This window comes from Motacilla alba, chromosome 12 (assembly GCF_015832195.1).
Source record: "Motacilla alba alba isolate MOTALB_02 chromosome 12, Motacilla_alba_V1.0_pri, whole genome shotgun sequence".
Lineage (NCBI taxonomy): Eukaryota > Metazoa > Chordata > Aves > Passeriformes > Motacillidae > Motacilla > Motacilla alba.
The window spans coordinates 7,962,184-7,979,266 of NC_052027.1; the positions used below are offsets into that span (position 1 = coordinate 7,962,184).

At 36.4% G+C, this 17,083-nt stretch overlaps 1 protein-coding gene across 4 annotated transcripts in view; it reads left to right on the forward strand.

Annotated features, from left to right (window-relative positions):
• The window catches only part of FHIT (fragile histidine triad diadenosine triphosphatase), a 530,314-nt gene that overhangs the window by 11,890 nt on the left and 501,341 nt on the right, over positions 1 to 17,083 (forward strand). For 3 of the 4 annotated variants that reach the window (XM_038148756.1, XM_038148757.1, XM_038148760.1), the window contains exon 2: positions 4,744 to 4,820. Coding sequence is in view for 1 of the 4 variants with exons in the window: in XM_038148755.1 (XP_038004683.1) it covers positions 4,744 to 4,820; positions 11,261 to 11,395 (212 nt within the window). In the remaining 3 variants the exon portion in view is untranslated. Of the gene's footprint in view, positions 1 to 4,743; positions 4,821 to 11,260; positions 11,879 to 17,083 lie in introns of those variants that run through there. The other variant, XM_038148755.1, reaches the window with a different exon arrangement.

The following is a 17,083-nucleotide window of genomic DNA, read 5'->3' on the forward strand; positions in this document are numbered from 1 at the left end:
CTTCTGGCGACAGCACTGCTGCTTTTGTGCCTGTAAACTCCTGAGGCTGAAAAGTTGTGACTGGATTCTTCCTTTGAGCATTATTCATTCTGTCCACATATGTCATGTGTTTCTCTTGTTATCCGCTCAGGGTTCCATGCTCAAAATTGGCTTAGTTAGTTATGCATTTGTTGAGTTCCCTTTTGTTTTGGAGAATGTGTATATTGTCTTCAGGAAGTTTGAAGAAAAAACTGGAGAATACAAAGAATTAAGTATTGTCGGTGTTGATGAAAAACATAAGTCAGAAAAAAAATTGATAGCATTGTTTAAATAACTTCTCATAAATGTGTAAGATTCTCATTAGTCCAACATCAGAAGTCTAATGAATATTAATGAATGAGATCAAAGACATTTAGAAATCAAAGTGAGTAAACAACAATTATTTTTAAGAATTATATAAGTTTTTAACTGCACAAAAATATGAATCATCTTAACGGTATGGCTCCATGAGAAGTTTTTCTTGAAAATATTTTTCCTGAAAATTTTTGAGTTGAACTAGAAAGGCAAGTATGTAACATAAACCAGAAAAATAGATACATCAAACCTGAAATATATAAAATGTCTTCATTATGCTGTATTGAAATACCTAAATTAAACTGTGGAGTCTAACAGGCTGGGAATTTTTACTTGGCCTGAGTCCATGATTTGAGCTTGACTCAGACTGTCAACACAAATTGGTAAATATTGAGAAAGAAATTACTTTTGGATGTCTCAGACCTTTACTGTTTCCTTCTACATTTCTAGTACTTTTGGACTAAATGTATCCGTGCTGAAACATATACATAGTGTAATCCTGTTAAAAAAGATGGGTTTACACATCATTCAATACATACAAGATTTTGATCATCAAATATCAGAGTCTGACCAGAACTATCTTCCATCTCATTATCTGCTTTTCCAAATCTTATCTAGAACCAGCATGTGGTATGACCTGTATTCCACAGTTATTTAATCTTTGAACAATACATGCTTGTAATGTAGCATGGGGTATTCCAGCATCACAGTATGATGTGAGTAAATCTTCCAAGACTGAGGGTAATAATGGGAACAATTAATTAAATATTACTTTTCATTTATCTTTACATTTTTACTATCATTCATTTAATAATTCCTTTATTTCACTAAAAATAAAAAGTTAATTTTTATATGAGATGGTGATCTAAAAATCAAAATAATAGGTGTAGGCATGAGTTCAGGCATCTTTTATTTTTATTCCTGCAATTAAAGAAAACATTTTATATCTGTACGATTTTCTTTAGAAGTCTGTGATGATTTTAATGCTTTTAATCCACAAAAGCCATAATGGTTCTATAACTACACGGCCCCTCTAGCCTGGTGCAACATGGAGAGTGTTGTGCTCATAAAGCACCCGCTCGCTCTGGGCAACAGTGACATTATTTGACACTTTGTGATTCCTACAAACTTTAATGGCAAAGAGGATCCTTCAAATACTGTCAGAGAAACAGTTTCATTTCGAACTTGGATATAAAGCTAATGGTATCTAACAGCTTTTAGTGTCACTGAATCAAATTCCTCAAGTAGAAAGAAGGGGTGACATTCTGTTTTAAAGTGACCGTATGTTTGACCCACTTTGGCGATGGCGGTGTCATCACAATTGTATCTTGCTGCTGTAGGCTCTTGCAGCCTGACAGGCGGAACAAGTTGTTTTAGCTCACAGAGCTCATCTGTCACACTGAGCAGCTTGCAGGTTTCTGTTATCTGAATGAAATGTGGAGCGAGGACTTCTCACTGCTCCCTGCCTATCAGCATAGTCAGCAACCTGCTCACACCCCACTCACGTGAAATGAAGTGGTAGAAGAAGAGAGAATTAAAAAAAACTATTTTCAGAGATGCAAATGTAAGCCACATTTAATAATTAAATGACATGTGGTTCAAAAATAATAATAATTAAAAAAAAATGCCCAGGAAGTAGATGGAAAGTTAATTTCCAAAGAAGAATTGCAATTTCCTTATCTGAAATGAGAGATGGAAAGCTTTTAATTGTATATTTAAGACCCAAAACTAAGTTTTATAATTTGGTAGGCGGTGACAGGCATCTCTTTTTCATCATGAGCACTTAGCATTTGAAGTGTTCAAACCTTTATTGAGATTTTATTACATTTTCCCAAAATACTGCATCTAGAATTTTGTACCTTAGGCCAAATCTTGCCATAATCTCTACACTCTTTGTAGTTCTGTGATAGGAGAATATTAGGGCACTGAGTTTGTGCTGGTTGCTCTTTGTAGTTCATATGTGACTGACTTGGCTGCTTTATTGTTGCAATGACCAATTTTTACTTGTTTTGAGAATATTGGCAAAAGGTGCACAAACCATAATTCTTAGTAAATGCTGATTACTGGTTTTTCCTATGTTAAGCATAGGAAGAAATTTTTCTAGCCTGCTATGTTTAGTTTTAAAAATGTTTTTACTAGAGTAAAATTTCCAAATAAAACTTCAGCCAGTTACAACTTCCAAGTGGCTTCTGCTTGTTATAATAAATGATTGTGAGAGTCCACAAGCAAAATGATTCACATGTGACACATGTCAGGAATGCCTTGTGTTATTCAAAAATGAGATAGATTATAGTAGATTAAAGTTGGGGAGAAACAATAATGTTTTATTCAGAGTGATGCCGTACAACATTATTTAAAAGGAGCAGACCAGTTGTTATTTTTTAATGGAAATTATGAGCTGAATCGCCCCAGTCTAATCAAAAATAGGACTATGGAATGTATAGTGTATGTATGAAGTAGGAAGATATTTATATAATTGGATTTCGCAGCTTCAGTGGAATAGAAAGGGTCATCCTGTGATCGATGGATTTGTGGTGAATTGCACAAGATCTGAGAAAATGAGGATTGCATTTATCACATCTAAGGGGAATGTCAAAGTGTGTGTCTGCCCATAACCCCATCAGTGGTAAAATGATGACAATGTGCCTTTGGGAGATACCAATCAATATGACTGTTGTAAAGCTCAACAACGACTGATGCCATTCTATCTGATGAGCTCTGGGCGTGCCTTAGAAAGCCATGGAAAGAAAAACACAAAGAAAAACATCAGGTTTGTACCCTAGATGTGCTTGGAAAAAGTTCGAAATAAGTCTCAAAAAAATGAAATGGGACATAATATTCTAGGTTTGAAAAGTTAGATAAAGATGTTCAACTGAGTTTTGTTTGCCTCATCATTATAGACAGCACTTACACATTATATAACCATTGGGAGCATGACACAGAGCCAGAATGAGTGTGTGATGAACTTTCCAGAGTGCAGTTTGTTGGGAAAACCAGTAGTTCTTGGCCTCCTTAAAAAAAGTAAAAAAAAAGAAAAAAGAAAGAAGTTGATGATAATTCATTCAGAAAGCTCACTGGTTTGCTCAACAAAAATAAATCCTGTGATTTCTGACCAGAATAAATCATTGGCAATGTCACAGATGAAGAATATCCAAAACAAGCTCAGAAGTAAAATGTAAGTGAACAGGAACATTTTAAACAGCAGAAAGCGGATGCTTCTGTCACAAAACCTGTAACATATAAAGGCTAAAATATATTTCATATATTGTTTTTCTTTTCCCAGTAAGAATTCTGAAATCTGAATCAGGTTTTCTGTGGACAGGAATGAGGGATTTCTGAGGGAATAACCCAAATGCATGCTGATAAAAACATGCAAATATAATGTATATAGGCACACTTAAAATCTCTCTAAATATTTTCAGCAGTGGTGAAGACAAAAGCACCTGAAATCTGTGGTGCTGTTTCCTAACTCTGAAGTTCCTAGCTAAAAGATATGCAGCTTTGTTCCTTGACTTGACCTGTTTTTGTTGGAATGGGTGTCTTACTCCTTATATAGCCAGCTCTTGCTAGTCTAAATAATTTGAAGAATCATTATAATTAAGGTGCAATTCTGAAATTAAAGGAGGGAAGAGGACAGAAGTGGGAGTTTTTTGGGAGCAGTGAAGAGGTGCAGACAAGAAGTAATTCTCCATCAATTTTCCCAGGAAAACCAAAGGAAAGACTCGAACAATTTCAGTTTTGCAGAAATTTGTGTTTCTTTTTGTGTTAAACTTAGATTAAAATTGTACCTAGGTTTATGAGGTAGAGATTCATAATAGTACAGATTAGAAGAGATCACTGAAGTTTTTCCTTTGAGCTCCTGCACGGGGACTGTAAATGTCTCTCATTTCCTTTGATGGAGGCTGGTAATGCTTGGCTGAAGTGGATCTGCTGGAAAGCTTCTCTTCATTTGAAGAGACTGAGGGGATTCAGTGCCCACTTCCTTTGGTAGTTAATTCCACCTGTTTGTTAATCACCTTCCAGATTAAACTTGGGGTTGTACTCTGTGTTGAGTTGTCTCGCTGACATGCAGGGCAGTCCCTTTTAACTTCTGTGGCAAATTGGCATTGGCCAAAAAATTTTGCTTCAGCCTTGGCTCCCCTGTCCATGTACAGGCCTGCTTGATGAGTTCAGTGTTAGTGACCAAGCAATGGGGTCATTAAAGCAGTAGAGGGAAGCAACATCTGTTTGTACAGACTTTTTCCATACAGTAGCTGTACCAAATAAACATGATCATTAATGTAGAGGCCCACATGTATGTATCATCCCTTTGTAGTCTCAAATTACAGAAAGAGGATATCCTAAAGGTAAGTGTATTTCTTACATTGCAGTGACAAGCATTGCCTTACACCCTTTGTGTTACATTCACAGATCTGCATGCAGAGATTGAAGATAAAGCTGACAGGACAACTTCTTTAGCCACCTGGCTTCGCTGTCAGACAAAAGAGGTGAGTGATAGAGGGAGAATGTAAAGAAAGTTGATACGCTGAGGGTCTCCAAATCTTAGGGAATAAGTGCTGACTTCTGCTTTGTTCACAGTGGTGAAGTTGTGCTGGTGTAGTTATGTTTGCAAAGAGTAATGCCAGTGTATTTAAAAATAAGTGCACTGGTCCTGCGTCTGCTTCCTTGATTAATAATGCCAGGTGGGAAAAACAAGAAAATTGAAAGTGACTTTTTAATGGTTCTTCTAAATTTGCATGAGGCTTGCTTATGTAGTAGTGTGCATCAAGGATTTCTGTGGGAAGCAAGAAATTAAGATAGATAAGGCTGCATAACTGTGGATTTTCACTGTGTATTGAGTGGATAAATACCTAAAATTTAGGTAGCAGAGCATAATAGTTATCTGTGTGTATAATATCACTATAACTTTAGTCTTTTAAGATAATTCAGCATTATTTACTTGCTCATAAATGTATAACATAATTGTTCTTTGATTAATAGCTAAAGTAGAAATAGGGTGCCTTTTTTACTAAAAAGAGACTGGATATTACATCAGGCAGCCTGACAAAGACCCATTTTCATCAATAAGCTATTTTGCTGAGATTCAGGTATCCCATAAGCTTATATTTGTTTCAGCAACTTCATCTTTTAATTTTTCACTTCACCTTTTTCTGTTGTCACATTCAGAAAGCTGAACTGGGATAATTAAAGCAGCCTGCAACATAAAAGAAAGGTGTAGAAATTCAAGATAGTCACACTATGCAGTGAAATTTAACTTAGTATGATTTTGTGTTAGAAATTGTAAATCATTGTGATCAACTGTTTAAAGACCAGTTAAACATCAGATATGTATAGCCCAGAAGAAGCAAATGTATGCTGTGTTGTGGTGTGTTTGCTTTTTTTTTTCTGATCATGTTTGCCTTTTATAACATGGTACATTAATTTTTAATATATATAGGCTGTTGAGCTGTTAATAGGTTAATAGCTGTTAATAATAAAAAAGCATATAAGAAAAAAAGAGATTGGAGCAAGCAAATATTTCTAATAAATTAAATTATTTTCAAAGGAGAATATTTAAGAGAATCTAGGAAGTGGAGGTCTGTACATGGCAGCAGCACTCTAGGTTTACAGCTCTTTGTACCTGTCTAATCTTCTTTTTACCTGAAGTTGTTGTGGTAACTGTGGTGTTGCCTGCCATAGGTGACCTTGAACCAAATAACCTTATAATTAATTTAGATAGATTTGGCTTCCATTTCATACTCCCACATGCACACACATAGTTCTTTCTCCTGTTCTTTATTTGGGAGCAGGCTGAAAATGTCATTTCGTTCCCTCGCAGTACCTGCGTCCTTTAGGTGGCACATCTGCACAGCTGCTGTCAGGTGCTGTTACCTATGTTAATTGTCAGACTTCCTTTCCCTTGGAGAGATCCTGGAAGGAGGAAAATTCTCTGGAGAGGAGGTGGTGACTAATTCTGCCCTCGTATGAGCACATTTCTTAGATGCTGTAGACATGTAGATAGAAACTCACCACACCTTTGTTGTGAACTGGTGAACACGAGCCAGCTCTGTCCTGACGCTGCTGTCTCACCCCTTTAGCTCTGAGTTCAACTCAAGCTGCTATAATTTGCCCCTTAGCATTGGCTACTGGTCTGGGTTTGATGTCAAATTAAGAGAATTGTGCGGCTTTTCTTTGGACTGAAGAGGCAGTTTAGGTCTGTCCTTTGTGTGTTAGTGGGATGTTAAGCACAGGGGCTGGGTGAGCAGAAAATGGCAGTGAAGCCAGGCTGGACTGCAGAACCTTGTCCTTGGCTGTAATGGAATTGCACATGGTGATCTCTGTGGCTCGTTGAGAGCCTGATTGCTTTGCTTTTGAGCCCTTAGCAGCCCTGGTGAACTGAATCAATTTATCTTTTTGTGAGAAGATGTGGCTTGAATTCCTGATTCTCTGGGCATGCTTGTGTTTGAGCTGATATTAGTCTGGCTTCAGACAGAGAAAACAGGAGCTCTGAAGGGAGCTTAGAGAAGAAAGCAGTGAAGGGTCTTTCCTTCTGTAATTCTATGCTCAGTTCAAATAATCAGCAGAGGAGTTAAGAATTACAGCAGTTCTCTTTCTTGTTGGTCATTTTTATAATGTAGAATGTATATTTAGAATTGTTTAGGTTGGAAAGACCTTTAAGATCCATGGGTCCCACCATTAGCCAAGCACTGCTGCTAAACCATGTCCCTAAGTACCTCATCTGCATGTTCTGTATTTGAATATAGGATGCTGGTGTTCCTAGAATGTTTGAAATATGGGACTTGCTTATCCTGTCATTGAGAATTAATTTTATGTACTGTCAGTTTTAAAATAGTCTCAGATTTTCCAGATGGAGGAAGAGTGAATAAAGTTTAAAAAAAAGAATAATGAAACCTTAATCACTGGCACATCACAATCTGGCAATAACAGTACTATTTGTTAGGTGGAAAGATGGAAAAGTTCCATTTGCAAAGCAGCAGACTATGTATTCACATTTTTTTACTGCTTGCATTGCAGTGATCTAAATTTGATCAAGTGTCTTTGTCACTGAGAGGCAATAAATGTTTCCCCACTAATTGTTTCAAATGCACGTCTTTTAATTTATTGAGGACATGAGAGTTGGAAACACGAAGTATCTCAGATTTCATGAAAGAGCTGGAGCAATGTTGCCTTGAAATAAAACAGGAGTGTCGAGTTCCTAGAGGAAGAAGTGTATTCCCTGAATGCATTTTTTCCAAACCAGCTCTTTCATATGTCCGAGATTTTAAAGACAATTTTCTCTAGTATTTGTTTACTTGTAAGATGATTAACTTTAATATTTTTCTGGCACCATTGTATATCAGAGGCATCAGAGGGTTATATTGATAGACTTCAAAAATATAACTGCATTGACCAGCATAGCTTTAATATTTAAAGTAAGTTATCTGAATTTGGAAGCACCTAACTTTGGAAACCTGCTATGTCCTGTAGAAAGAAGCGTGGTAGAATGGGAGTGTGTAGTTAATGTGTCCTTTTTAAAGAGAATATTCCTAGTACCAGAATACCAATTACGCTGCTGGCCCTGCAGAAGAACTGAAAGGTGATTGCCTGAATTAAGGTGACATTGGGTGTGAGTGTGATCGAATTTAAGTTCCCTCTTACTATACACAATTGGTAAGCCCTTAGAATCTCCAAATAAATACTTGTGCTTTAAGGTCAGTCCAGACCTCATGGATTGCTTTTCCTTTCCCTGATAAAAGCAGATGCAAGCATGCCAAATTGCTTTGCTCCGGCTTAACCCCAGCACTGTTTGAATTCATAAATGCTACAAAAGGAAAGCTTATTACCGCATGCGACGGTGAAGTGGGAAAATGTCATGCCTACCAAATCTATTTCTTGGGAAGGGGAGAAAAATCTTTTTATTCTTTTACTAAGACCTGGGGAATTAAGTAAGGACTAGATGTGATGTTGATAATCAAGGATTTTTTTTCATATTTTAAATTGATATCAACCCTGTATTTTCTGTTGTCTCTGATATATTTTCTCAGAAATGAGACAGTAAAGGAACTTTTTTCTGTATTGAATTAGAATAATATACCATATGTAAATAGTTTTTATTTTTTATTAAGCTTATTTTACCTATTTTTTTACTATTAAGCAGCTATTCCTCTGAAGTTCTTGGTTTAAAGATAAATTGTTCAAACACTGGCACATTGTTTAGCAAATGAAACAAAGCAGTGCTGCATTTGGGTTTTATATGGTAACTATAGCAGTATTAGAAAGGGCATCAATGAGAGCTTTGCTCTGAATTGATAACAAATACATGGTTTTAAATAACTTAGACAAGAACAAAACACTCCTAAAATAGAGTGCTTGAGGGGAAAGTAGGTTTTCATACTGTAAACAGTGTTCTTTGAAAGCTGGGAGAAGGAAAAAAATACTGTAGCACAGTACAGTAAGTTAAATCATTACATTAATTGAACATTTGTCTATTTGCAGTGTTTTTGCTTTGTGGATGTCAGTAAGATGAATGGTTGAGAAAGGAAGTGAAAGGGAAGTAGTAGTGAGTAAGGTTCAAAACAAAGTAATTAACTTTCATAGGGTGTAAATTGTGGGTAATGTGTTAAGTTCACTTTCCAGAAATTGGTGTAGTGCTGTTGTAAACTGCTACCTGTAATTGACTTAGCAAATCTACAAATACAAATTTTGTGATAATACATTCTTCAAGTTTTAAGGATGACTGACATCTTGTGTTGTATCAATGAATCTTACTTTGTTTCATCAGAAATGTTTCACAGAATTTTGCTTCATTGTAAAGTTGAAATTTTGCATCTAACAGGTGTTGAATCCTTTTCTTTTGGAAGGCGGTGCTTGAACCTGAATGCCTCTCATTGTGGTTCTAAGCCTAAAATAGGGCAGATATTTCTTAAGCTATTTGGTAGACAGCTGACAGTTTGTCAGCCCAATGAGATATTGACAGGATTTTATAGGATGCAGATGGTGGAGGAAAATGTAATATTTCACTGTTAGCATTTTGTTTCTGATGACAATCCACTTATTAGGTTGCTGATTTTCTCACAAAACATAGCATGTGGCTATCTAATTAGATTGCTTTAATGCCTGTTGGAACTGCTGATAGGTTTCTTATAATCCTTTTGCCTTGGGTTGCTGTTATTAAAGGCTAACCTCTCAGTCTTGGAAAAAAAGGCTTGTTCACTGGGCTACACATGAAAAATGCATTATGCTTGATGTTCTGCTTGATTCTCTTGGTTAAAGTGCAATGTGCAACAGAATTCTCTCCATACTGTGGCTCTTGAAGCTGTAGCTGCTGGGCAATAATGGCAAAAAGGTGCTCTGATTACAGTTATAGGGACTCTACTTAATCATAGTTGGTAAGAGATTAAACTTTAATCATTCAATTAAAGCTTTTGGTGCAACTTTTTAAAAAAGAATATCAGTAATGAAAAAACTTGGTTTGGGTAAGTGTGTGTTATTTGACACTGCAGACAGCACTGTCTTTGTGCAGCATACTGCATGTATATTGCACTGGAAGGGTTTGCATTTAATGAGGTACTTGAAGAAAGTGGAAGGATTTTTTCTTAATATGCTTTAAATTGTCCGTGAATGAAACCTACGTGTCCAAGGCTTCACTGTACACTTTTAACTACTAAAAAGGGAACCCACACTTCTGTGTGAGAGCAGGAAGACTGAAATATGGTTTTAGGGAATTGCTTATTTAAAGGCATTCAAAGGCAGTTGCAGAGAACTGAAGTCACCAAGAAGATTTAGCGTAATCAGGGTAAACACAAAACTAAAGTTTGAAGCTATTCAGTTGTCTTGTGAGCAAAAGCAGATCCCAAACTGGCATGTATTTGTTGTTTTATTGATAATACTTCTGAAGAGGAGCTACTGAAATGCATCTTTACCCCACACCACATTTTTGTATCTTAATCTATTCTTAATTTTCAAATTATTCAAAGAATTTCTTGGAATCTCTGCCAGTCTTCTCAAAGAAATGATGTGAGCAAGGAAGGTGGAAAATAACCTATTTTTTCCAGCTACTCTCCTGGAATACCATGTCTGGTGGCTGTTTCAGTCTCAGGTGAGCTGAGCTGAGTGCTAGCAGTGAGTGTTCAGGAGTGGCTTCACTGTACAGAAACTCAAACTTGGGTTCAGTGCCACGCAGTGAGGATGACTTTGGCCACATGTCACATTACGAAATGTTGTAGTTGACCTTTCAAATGTTGGTACTAATAGAGCACAGAAGCTGCAGTAGCCAATTGATTGTTTTTTCCCATGTCAGCATTCTGTATTCTGCATGAGGAACATAAATATTTATCATAATTCACAAGTACAGTTTAAAATAATAGGCAAACCTGTTAACTTGCAGGTAGGTGAACTTGCCTATTCTTGTTATCGTGAAAATGAGATGTTGAATAAGACAGCAGTAATCAGAACCTATTAGGTTTTATGCTGTTTGAGTCAGTACTTTATAAACATTTGTTTCAGTAGATTCTTCTAGTTAATGCTATACTAATACTAATCACTGTTGCTGTCACTCTTTAAATAGTTTTGCAAACTGAATTTCTTCCAGGAAAATCTTTGCTGACTTCCAAGCCTGGACAATGCTGAAAGGTCCTAAAAAGGACTTGCCCATTTCTTATGTGTTTAAAGACTCATTATAAGAATAAAAATTTAGTGATGAATACAGAATTCTAATTTAATTGGAGAGTAGTAGAATGCATTTTTTTCCTCTTCTAACCAAGAAACTGACTTTATTTTCATTTTTTTCCCTACTTGACAAAAGCTAGTTTAAGCCAACCAGATTGTACATACAAAAGGTACAGAAGTTTGGTCCTGTTTGCCGAGTATTGCTCCCTGGGTATATCTCAGCTTCCCCTCACAGGACTGACAGATGCCTAAATGTAAGAGATTGTTCTTGTCATGGCAGGCACTGACACAAATTCAGTTGTGTAAGTTTTTGGCTCTGTCTGATGTTGTCCCTTCTAATGCTGCTGAACAAACCACCTTGCACGAGGTAAGCAGCATGCCCTGTCTGCCTTTTATTGAAAGCTGTTTCTTCTGATCTGTCATGTCATGATGTCCTGTTTGAACAGTGTTCTTGAACAGTTTTGTGTTCAAGCCAAACTTTCACAGCAGTTTTCTGTTGCAGAGTGATCTCCTATGCAGCGTTTGACTGTGGATGAGTATCAAAGGGCCTATTCACTGCAACATGAAAGGCTTTTACCTGCTGTGACTAAACCATGTTAAACTGTTCCAGACATGCAGGTGTACCGTGTGTTGGCAGGAGTGTTCGAGCATAAATACCTGTGTTCAATCACCAGGTAATGAAATCAACAAACTTGATTTGTCTCCTTCATGTGAATTAAAGAAACAGATTGACTAAGGGGGAATCTTGCTGAAGGAGCATTTGCTTCTAAAGAAGTTCTGTCTTTCCTTTGAACTATATTTTGTTCACTACATTCTATGGATCTTCTAATTGCATGTTGTTCAGAAGAGGTTTACTGTAAACTCTGCAGGGTGTGCTCTCAGATGTATTGAAAGAGAATGTGACAAGCTACAGTTTTGTTGAACTAATTAAGTACTTCCTGGCTTTTTAGTGTTCAGAAAACTTGACAATGGTTGTATTGTACTTTCCCCTGTATGTTTTGAAAAAACTGTATTGTAAATGATATAAGAACAAATTTTTTTTGCTAGAGTGGTTCCTTCTGTTGCACTGCTGACCCAGATGAAAAAGCTAAAAAATACAGCTCTGGCCATTTTTTCTCATTATCAGCTGCTTCATTGAGTATTTCCCTATGCACATTGTACAATAAAGTAGTTTTGTAAAAGTAAGGGAAGGAAGACATTCCCATTGACACTCATGGTGTAGGAGAAAAAGTGTTGGTAGAGAAATCTGCTCTCCAAAGGAGGAAGAAGCATTAACAGTGTTCAAGAGAACTTTTGGAACAAATACAGGTATGGGTAGCCCTCTTGCTTGAGAGGGGAGAGTGTGAGTGAAAATTTAAACCCCATAATGGTCTATGGATTCTCTGTCCACTAGAGTGTCCATACTGCAGAGTACCATGTTTTGAGCTTGAGTTCTCAGAGCAAGCTGCCATGGGTAGGGATGAGATGTTCACTTTTGTTACAGCTGTATTCTACTCAAGCCTTTCCCTAGGTTTTTAGAATACATAGGATGTACTTGGGATGTGAAAATGAGATGCTGGTTTGCTTGAGAATGCAATTCAGAGGATCCTGGAGTTTTTTTATTACAATTACAATGTTTTTAGTGTTTTGGTAGACACGAAGAGGTGGAAGGAGCAGAGGCAAAACACAGTTATCTTCAGCAAGATGAAGTAGAGTTAATAATGTATTCCTCTACTTCAAAAACTTTTGAGAAATATTTCAGAAGATATTTTGATGAGTTCTGAGAGAAGTTGGTGGTATCATTAAATAAGTTGACAACTTCTGTAATCAGCTTTTTGGTATTATAGCTCAAGGGAAAGTCAATAAACTTTGATTCCCAGCATTAATGTAATTATTTTTCCCCTCTTTTTTTTTTCTTTTTTTTTCCTTTTCTGGCTCCTTCTGCAGAAGCCTGCAGTAATGTAATATCAGATGGCCAAAAGCAATTCAGTGTTCAGAAAGTCAGTGTCCCCTAGGATGACGTACAAATGTAGGAAGACTGGGGGTGGAATAAATCATTTTCTCTGATCTTGTTAGCGATGAAATCATTATAGAGAAGCAAACGTAATTCGCTGAATATTCTGTGAGATAGAGAAGTATGAAGCTCCTTTGATTATCAAAGGTATTTTTTAAAGCTTTTTTATTTTCCCCTCACCCACAGTAGTTTCCTTACACAGTATACAAAAGGGTGTTCTCATTGCCACTTGTTTTGGTAGTTGTAATATACTACTTTAAGTCAGCTGCTATACTACTTTAAGTCACCTACTATATTTTGGTTGATTGGGCTAATTTGACTTTAATTTTCATCTTCTCCTGACCTTGGTCTAGTGAGAAATTACTTCAAATGTTTCAGTTAAAAAAAACTTGCATTGTGTTTCATATTATTTAATTATTCTGATATTAATGTATTCAATTTCATTCTCATAAGAGAATATAAGACAGGTGAGATGAGTGAATCATTACAATATAAATGCCCTGGTGAATAGTATGGGCCAAAGAACTTGCAAATTGACCTAAAGCCACAAAAGCTTGATCAACCTCCTGTGCAAATACTCTTTTCTGTGGAAAAAAAGAAAAAATAAAGGTGATGCACTCAGTCTTTAAAACCAAACCTTTCCATAGGTTAATCATCAGTGTGGTTATTTGAGGCTGACCAACAGCATTCAGTTGGAAGTGTCGGGGGCAGCATTAACGGTGTGATTTCAGGTGTGATGTAGCAGCTGTGATCATGTAAATCTGCTTTCAGTCACGTGAACAGGCAGCAACTAATAGCCAGCAGAGCAGGCTGGCTTCAGTGCTTGTCTCAGTGTAAGTCTGCCTTGAAGAGTCCAGCACTAAGAACTTTAACTGGGCAAGTACAACTGTGTCTAATTCTTTAACTTTTATAGTGTGGGTTTTGAGGTGGATTGCTTTTCAGTTTAAGTCTGAAGTTGCTTAGAATTATCAGTTGTTATTATGAAGGAGCAATGTCCCAAGTGCTTAAATTTAAGGGTAAAAAGTGATATATCCAACTGGCTGAAGTGTTTATTTTCCAGTTTGGGGAGAGGCTTGCCTTTGAATAAGGTGGACACTTTTTTATTTCATGAATTTAATGAAGAGTGAGAGATACTGCATTTCCTGCTTGGTGGTTACTCTGTAGTTATTCCCTGGGTAAATATTTGTAGAGCACAACTGATACAAGATGCTTTTCTCTGCACTTCCTCAACTTACACTTACAGACATCCAGAGAATCAGTAGACTGTGTCATGGTTCTTCTCCCCTTTGTCTATCTTAGTAACTTCCCCAGAAAAACAGTCTTAGAGCCCTGTCAGTACTGAGGAACAGGTTTCACAAAGTAGTTACCGGTTTGGATGATGTAGCTGAGCATGTATAAATTCCACTATGTCCATTACTAGACAGTGAGAATTTGGTGACCTGTAGTAATTATATTGTGTGATCTTTCAAAAGAAGGACTGAGCTCGCATAATTGACTTAGGTACTTTGAAAAATGGTGCTTTTTGATGTTTATCCTATACAACTGATATTTTCTAGCATTTAATAGGAAGAACATTTTACTATGTGTAAAACTGAATGAAGTAATCTAAATGTTCCTTCCTTGTGGTTCCTCCTTGTTTTTTTCTAATTTCCCTTGTGGAAGAAACCAGTAATCAGAGTAGCAGACCTCTGGCTGATAAGACCTGTTTTGTGAAGACTGTAAGTAGTGGTACACTTTGAAATGCTGCCAGGCCTTGCATAAACCCAGAACTGATTTTTCTTGCCCCCGGCAAGAAAGCAAGATCACAATGCTTTATTATTGAGGCAGGTTCTTGAGTAGTGTAGCTAGACCTTAACAAAATTTATCAAATGGAAACTTCATTTCTGCAGGTAGGAAAACTCGGTTGAACTTCTATTGTTGTTTGTGTGTGCTTTATTTTTCTTGTGTCACTTTCTTAAAATGGTTGGTTTGTTTGTTTTTTTCTGAAGCCATAATTTCACCTTTCCTGAGCATGTATTTTACCCTTTGAAGTTATCATTAGAGTATTTCCTTTGGCAGTATATTTTATTGGAGCATTAGCAATGCAGTTGAGTCACTGAGAAATGTGGAAGCCATGGGCACATGAGGCTTGCCTGGTAGTTTTGTGTTAGTAATAGGATTTTTTTTTTTAGTGGTCTTTGGTAGAGACAACTGTCAGTAATGTTTACCTTGGCAAAAACAAGGCATTGGGAGTAGAATAAGCCATAAAGAGAGTATGTAGGTAGCACATGATGATAATGATGGTGCTTATTAGCAGATGACACATTTGCATGTGAAACAGATTGGATAAAGAGCTGTCCTGTACACTCTACTTCTGGAACAGCCAGTGCCAGTTGATAAATAAGTATTTAATGGGCTTAATGACTTTTTGCATGATTTCTTGAAGAATGTCTGTGGTTACAGTTAATGATAGCATCACAGGATTATTTTGCGTAGTGACTCGTATTTTCTTTTCAGGTATGTGTATATAGAGATCATTAAAGTTCTATTCATGGTGCAAACATTTACATAGGTTCAAAATCCTGAATGACCAAGCAAATTTTATAGTTTGAAGTAATCTTCCACAGGCAGTTGACTGTATGACTAATAGAATTACGCATGCGTAAAATTGCTTTTACTGGAGAAGCCAAAATGCAGAATAATAGCTTGTCAAGCTGTCATTTGCCAGTGAGAGCATAGATTTTGTAGTCCAAATTAGGTTGTGTTCTTTTTTCTTTTTGTCAGGTCACATTCTAATAACCATATTGTGCATTAAACCCTGTGATTATCTGAACACTTGACAGATGGTAGGATGTTAATTTATATGTAAGAGACAGTGATTGCCTGCATAGCAATGGCATTCAACAAAATATGAAATGTCAAAATTCCCTTTTTTTGTTATGTCTTCACTTATTTCAGCAAGGTAATTCTAGCAGAGGAATATTTTGTGTAGCTAAACATGTGCTTCATTTACTACTATTAACAGGTTTTGGAGTTTTGAATCTTAATTCTTGTATTGAGAGCTGTTTACATGATGGTCTAGTGCACAAGAAAATTGTAGAGTACAGTGAAAGTGAAAGAGGTTATTATATTTATGAGTCTAAAGTTTTTAATATGCATATGTTTTAAGGAAAATGAGATTACTTTTAGGTTTATTTAAGAGTTACTGTGATACTGAGTTGGCTTTATGATAACACAACTGTCCTAATTTATACCACAGTTCCAGTAGTCGTTATCAAAATGAGTAGTTAGTTGCTCCTAATGTCTTATTTAATTGTAATCTGAACTTGTGTAAAATGTCATGGAAAAAAATGTTTTTGAACCCAAAGGATTTTGCCTCTTTTCTGGATTTGAGACATTTGATGCAGTAACATAGAGCTGAGGGAGAAGTGTAAAAAGTGGCACAGTTCAGTGCCACGCACTCGATGAAACTTGAAATAACTTTCTAAAGCTGCAATACAACTACCCAAAGAAACAAGCTAAAGTCACAGTTTTCCTTAACAGTGCTGTTTTCAGAAAATTCTTTCTACCTTTAAATCTTGTCAAGGCATTCCTTATTCCCTTGAGTTTATCGTATACAATTCCTCTCTACCTGCAGTTCACAGGATTTGCTTATCTGTTACCAATTGCTTATCACTGTTACTCATGTTATCTGCTGGACCTTCAACTAAATGGTAGCAACTTTGAGTTGAAAAACTTTCCTTTTTATGAGTCAAAATTCCCAGAATACTTGGCTTTTGAACAAAGAGTTTAAGTTTGTTGTTCTATAGTACTGAGGAAAAGAAAAAGAGGAGGCCAAGTATTTAATTTGCTAGAAAGAGTTTTCCAGCAGAAGAGACTTGAGGCAGAAAATCCCAAGTCTTAATGATGTATTTTTGCAGTTCAATTGTCTTTGGCTGAGACCTCATTATTATGCATTTATAATAAATCACTGCTGTATTTAGGTATTCAGTAACTCTTGACTTAAGAGAGAATGCGTTCCTTATTAATCTTCCTTAATCACTAAGAAAATTAGTTTTCTGTAAACTGTTTCAGTACACCAAGAAAGGAGTCATCAACCCCTAGAGAGTGGTAATTACTTTGCTTGTGCCA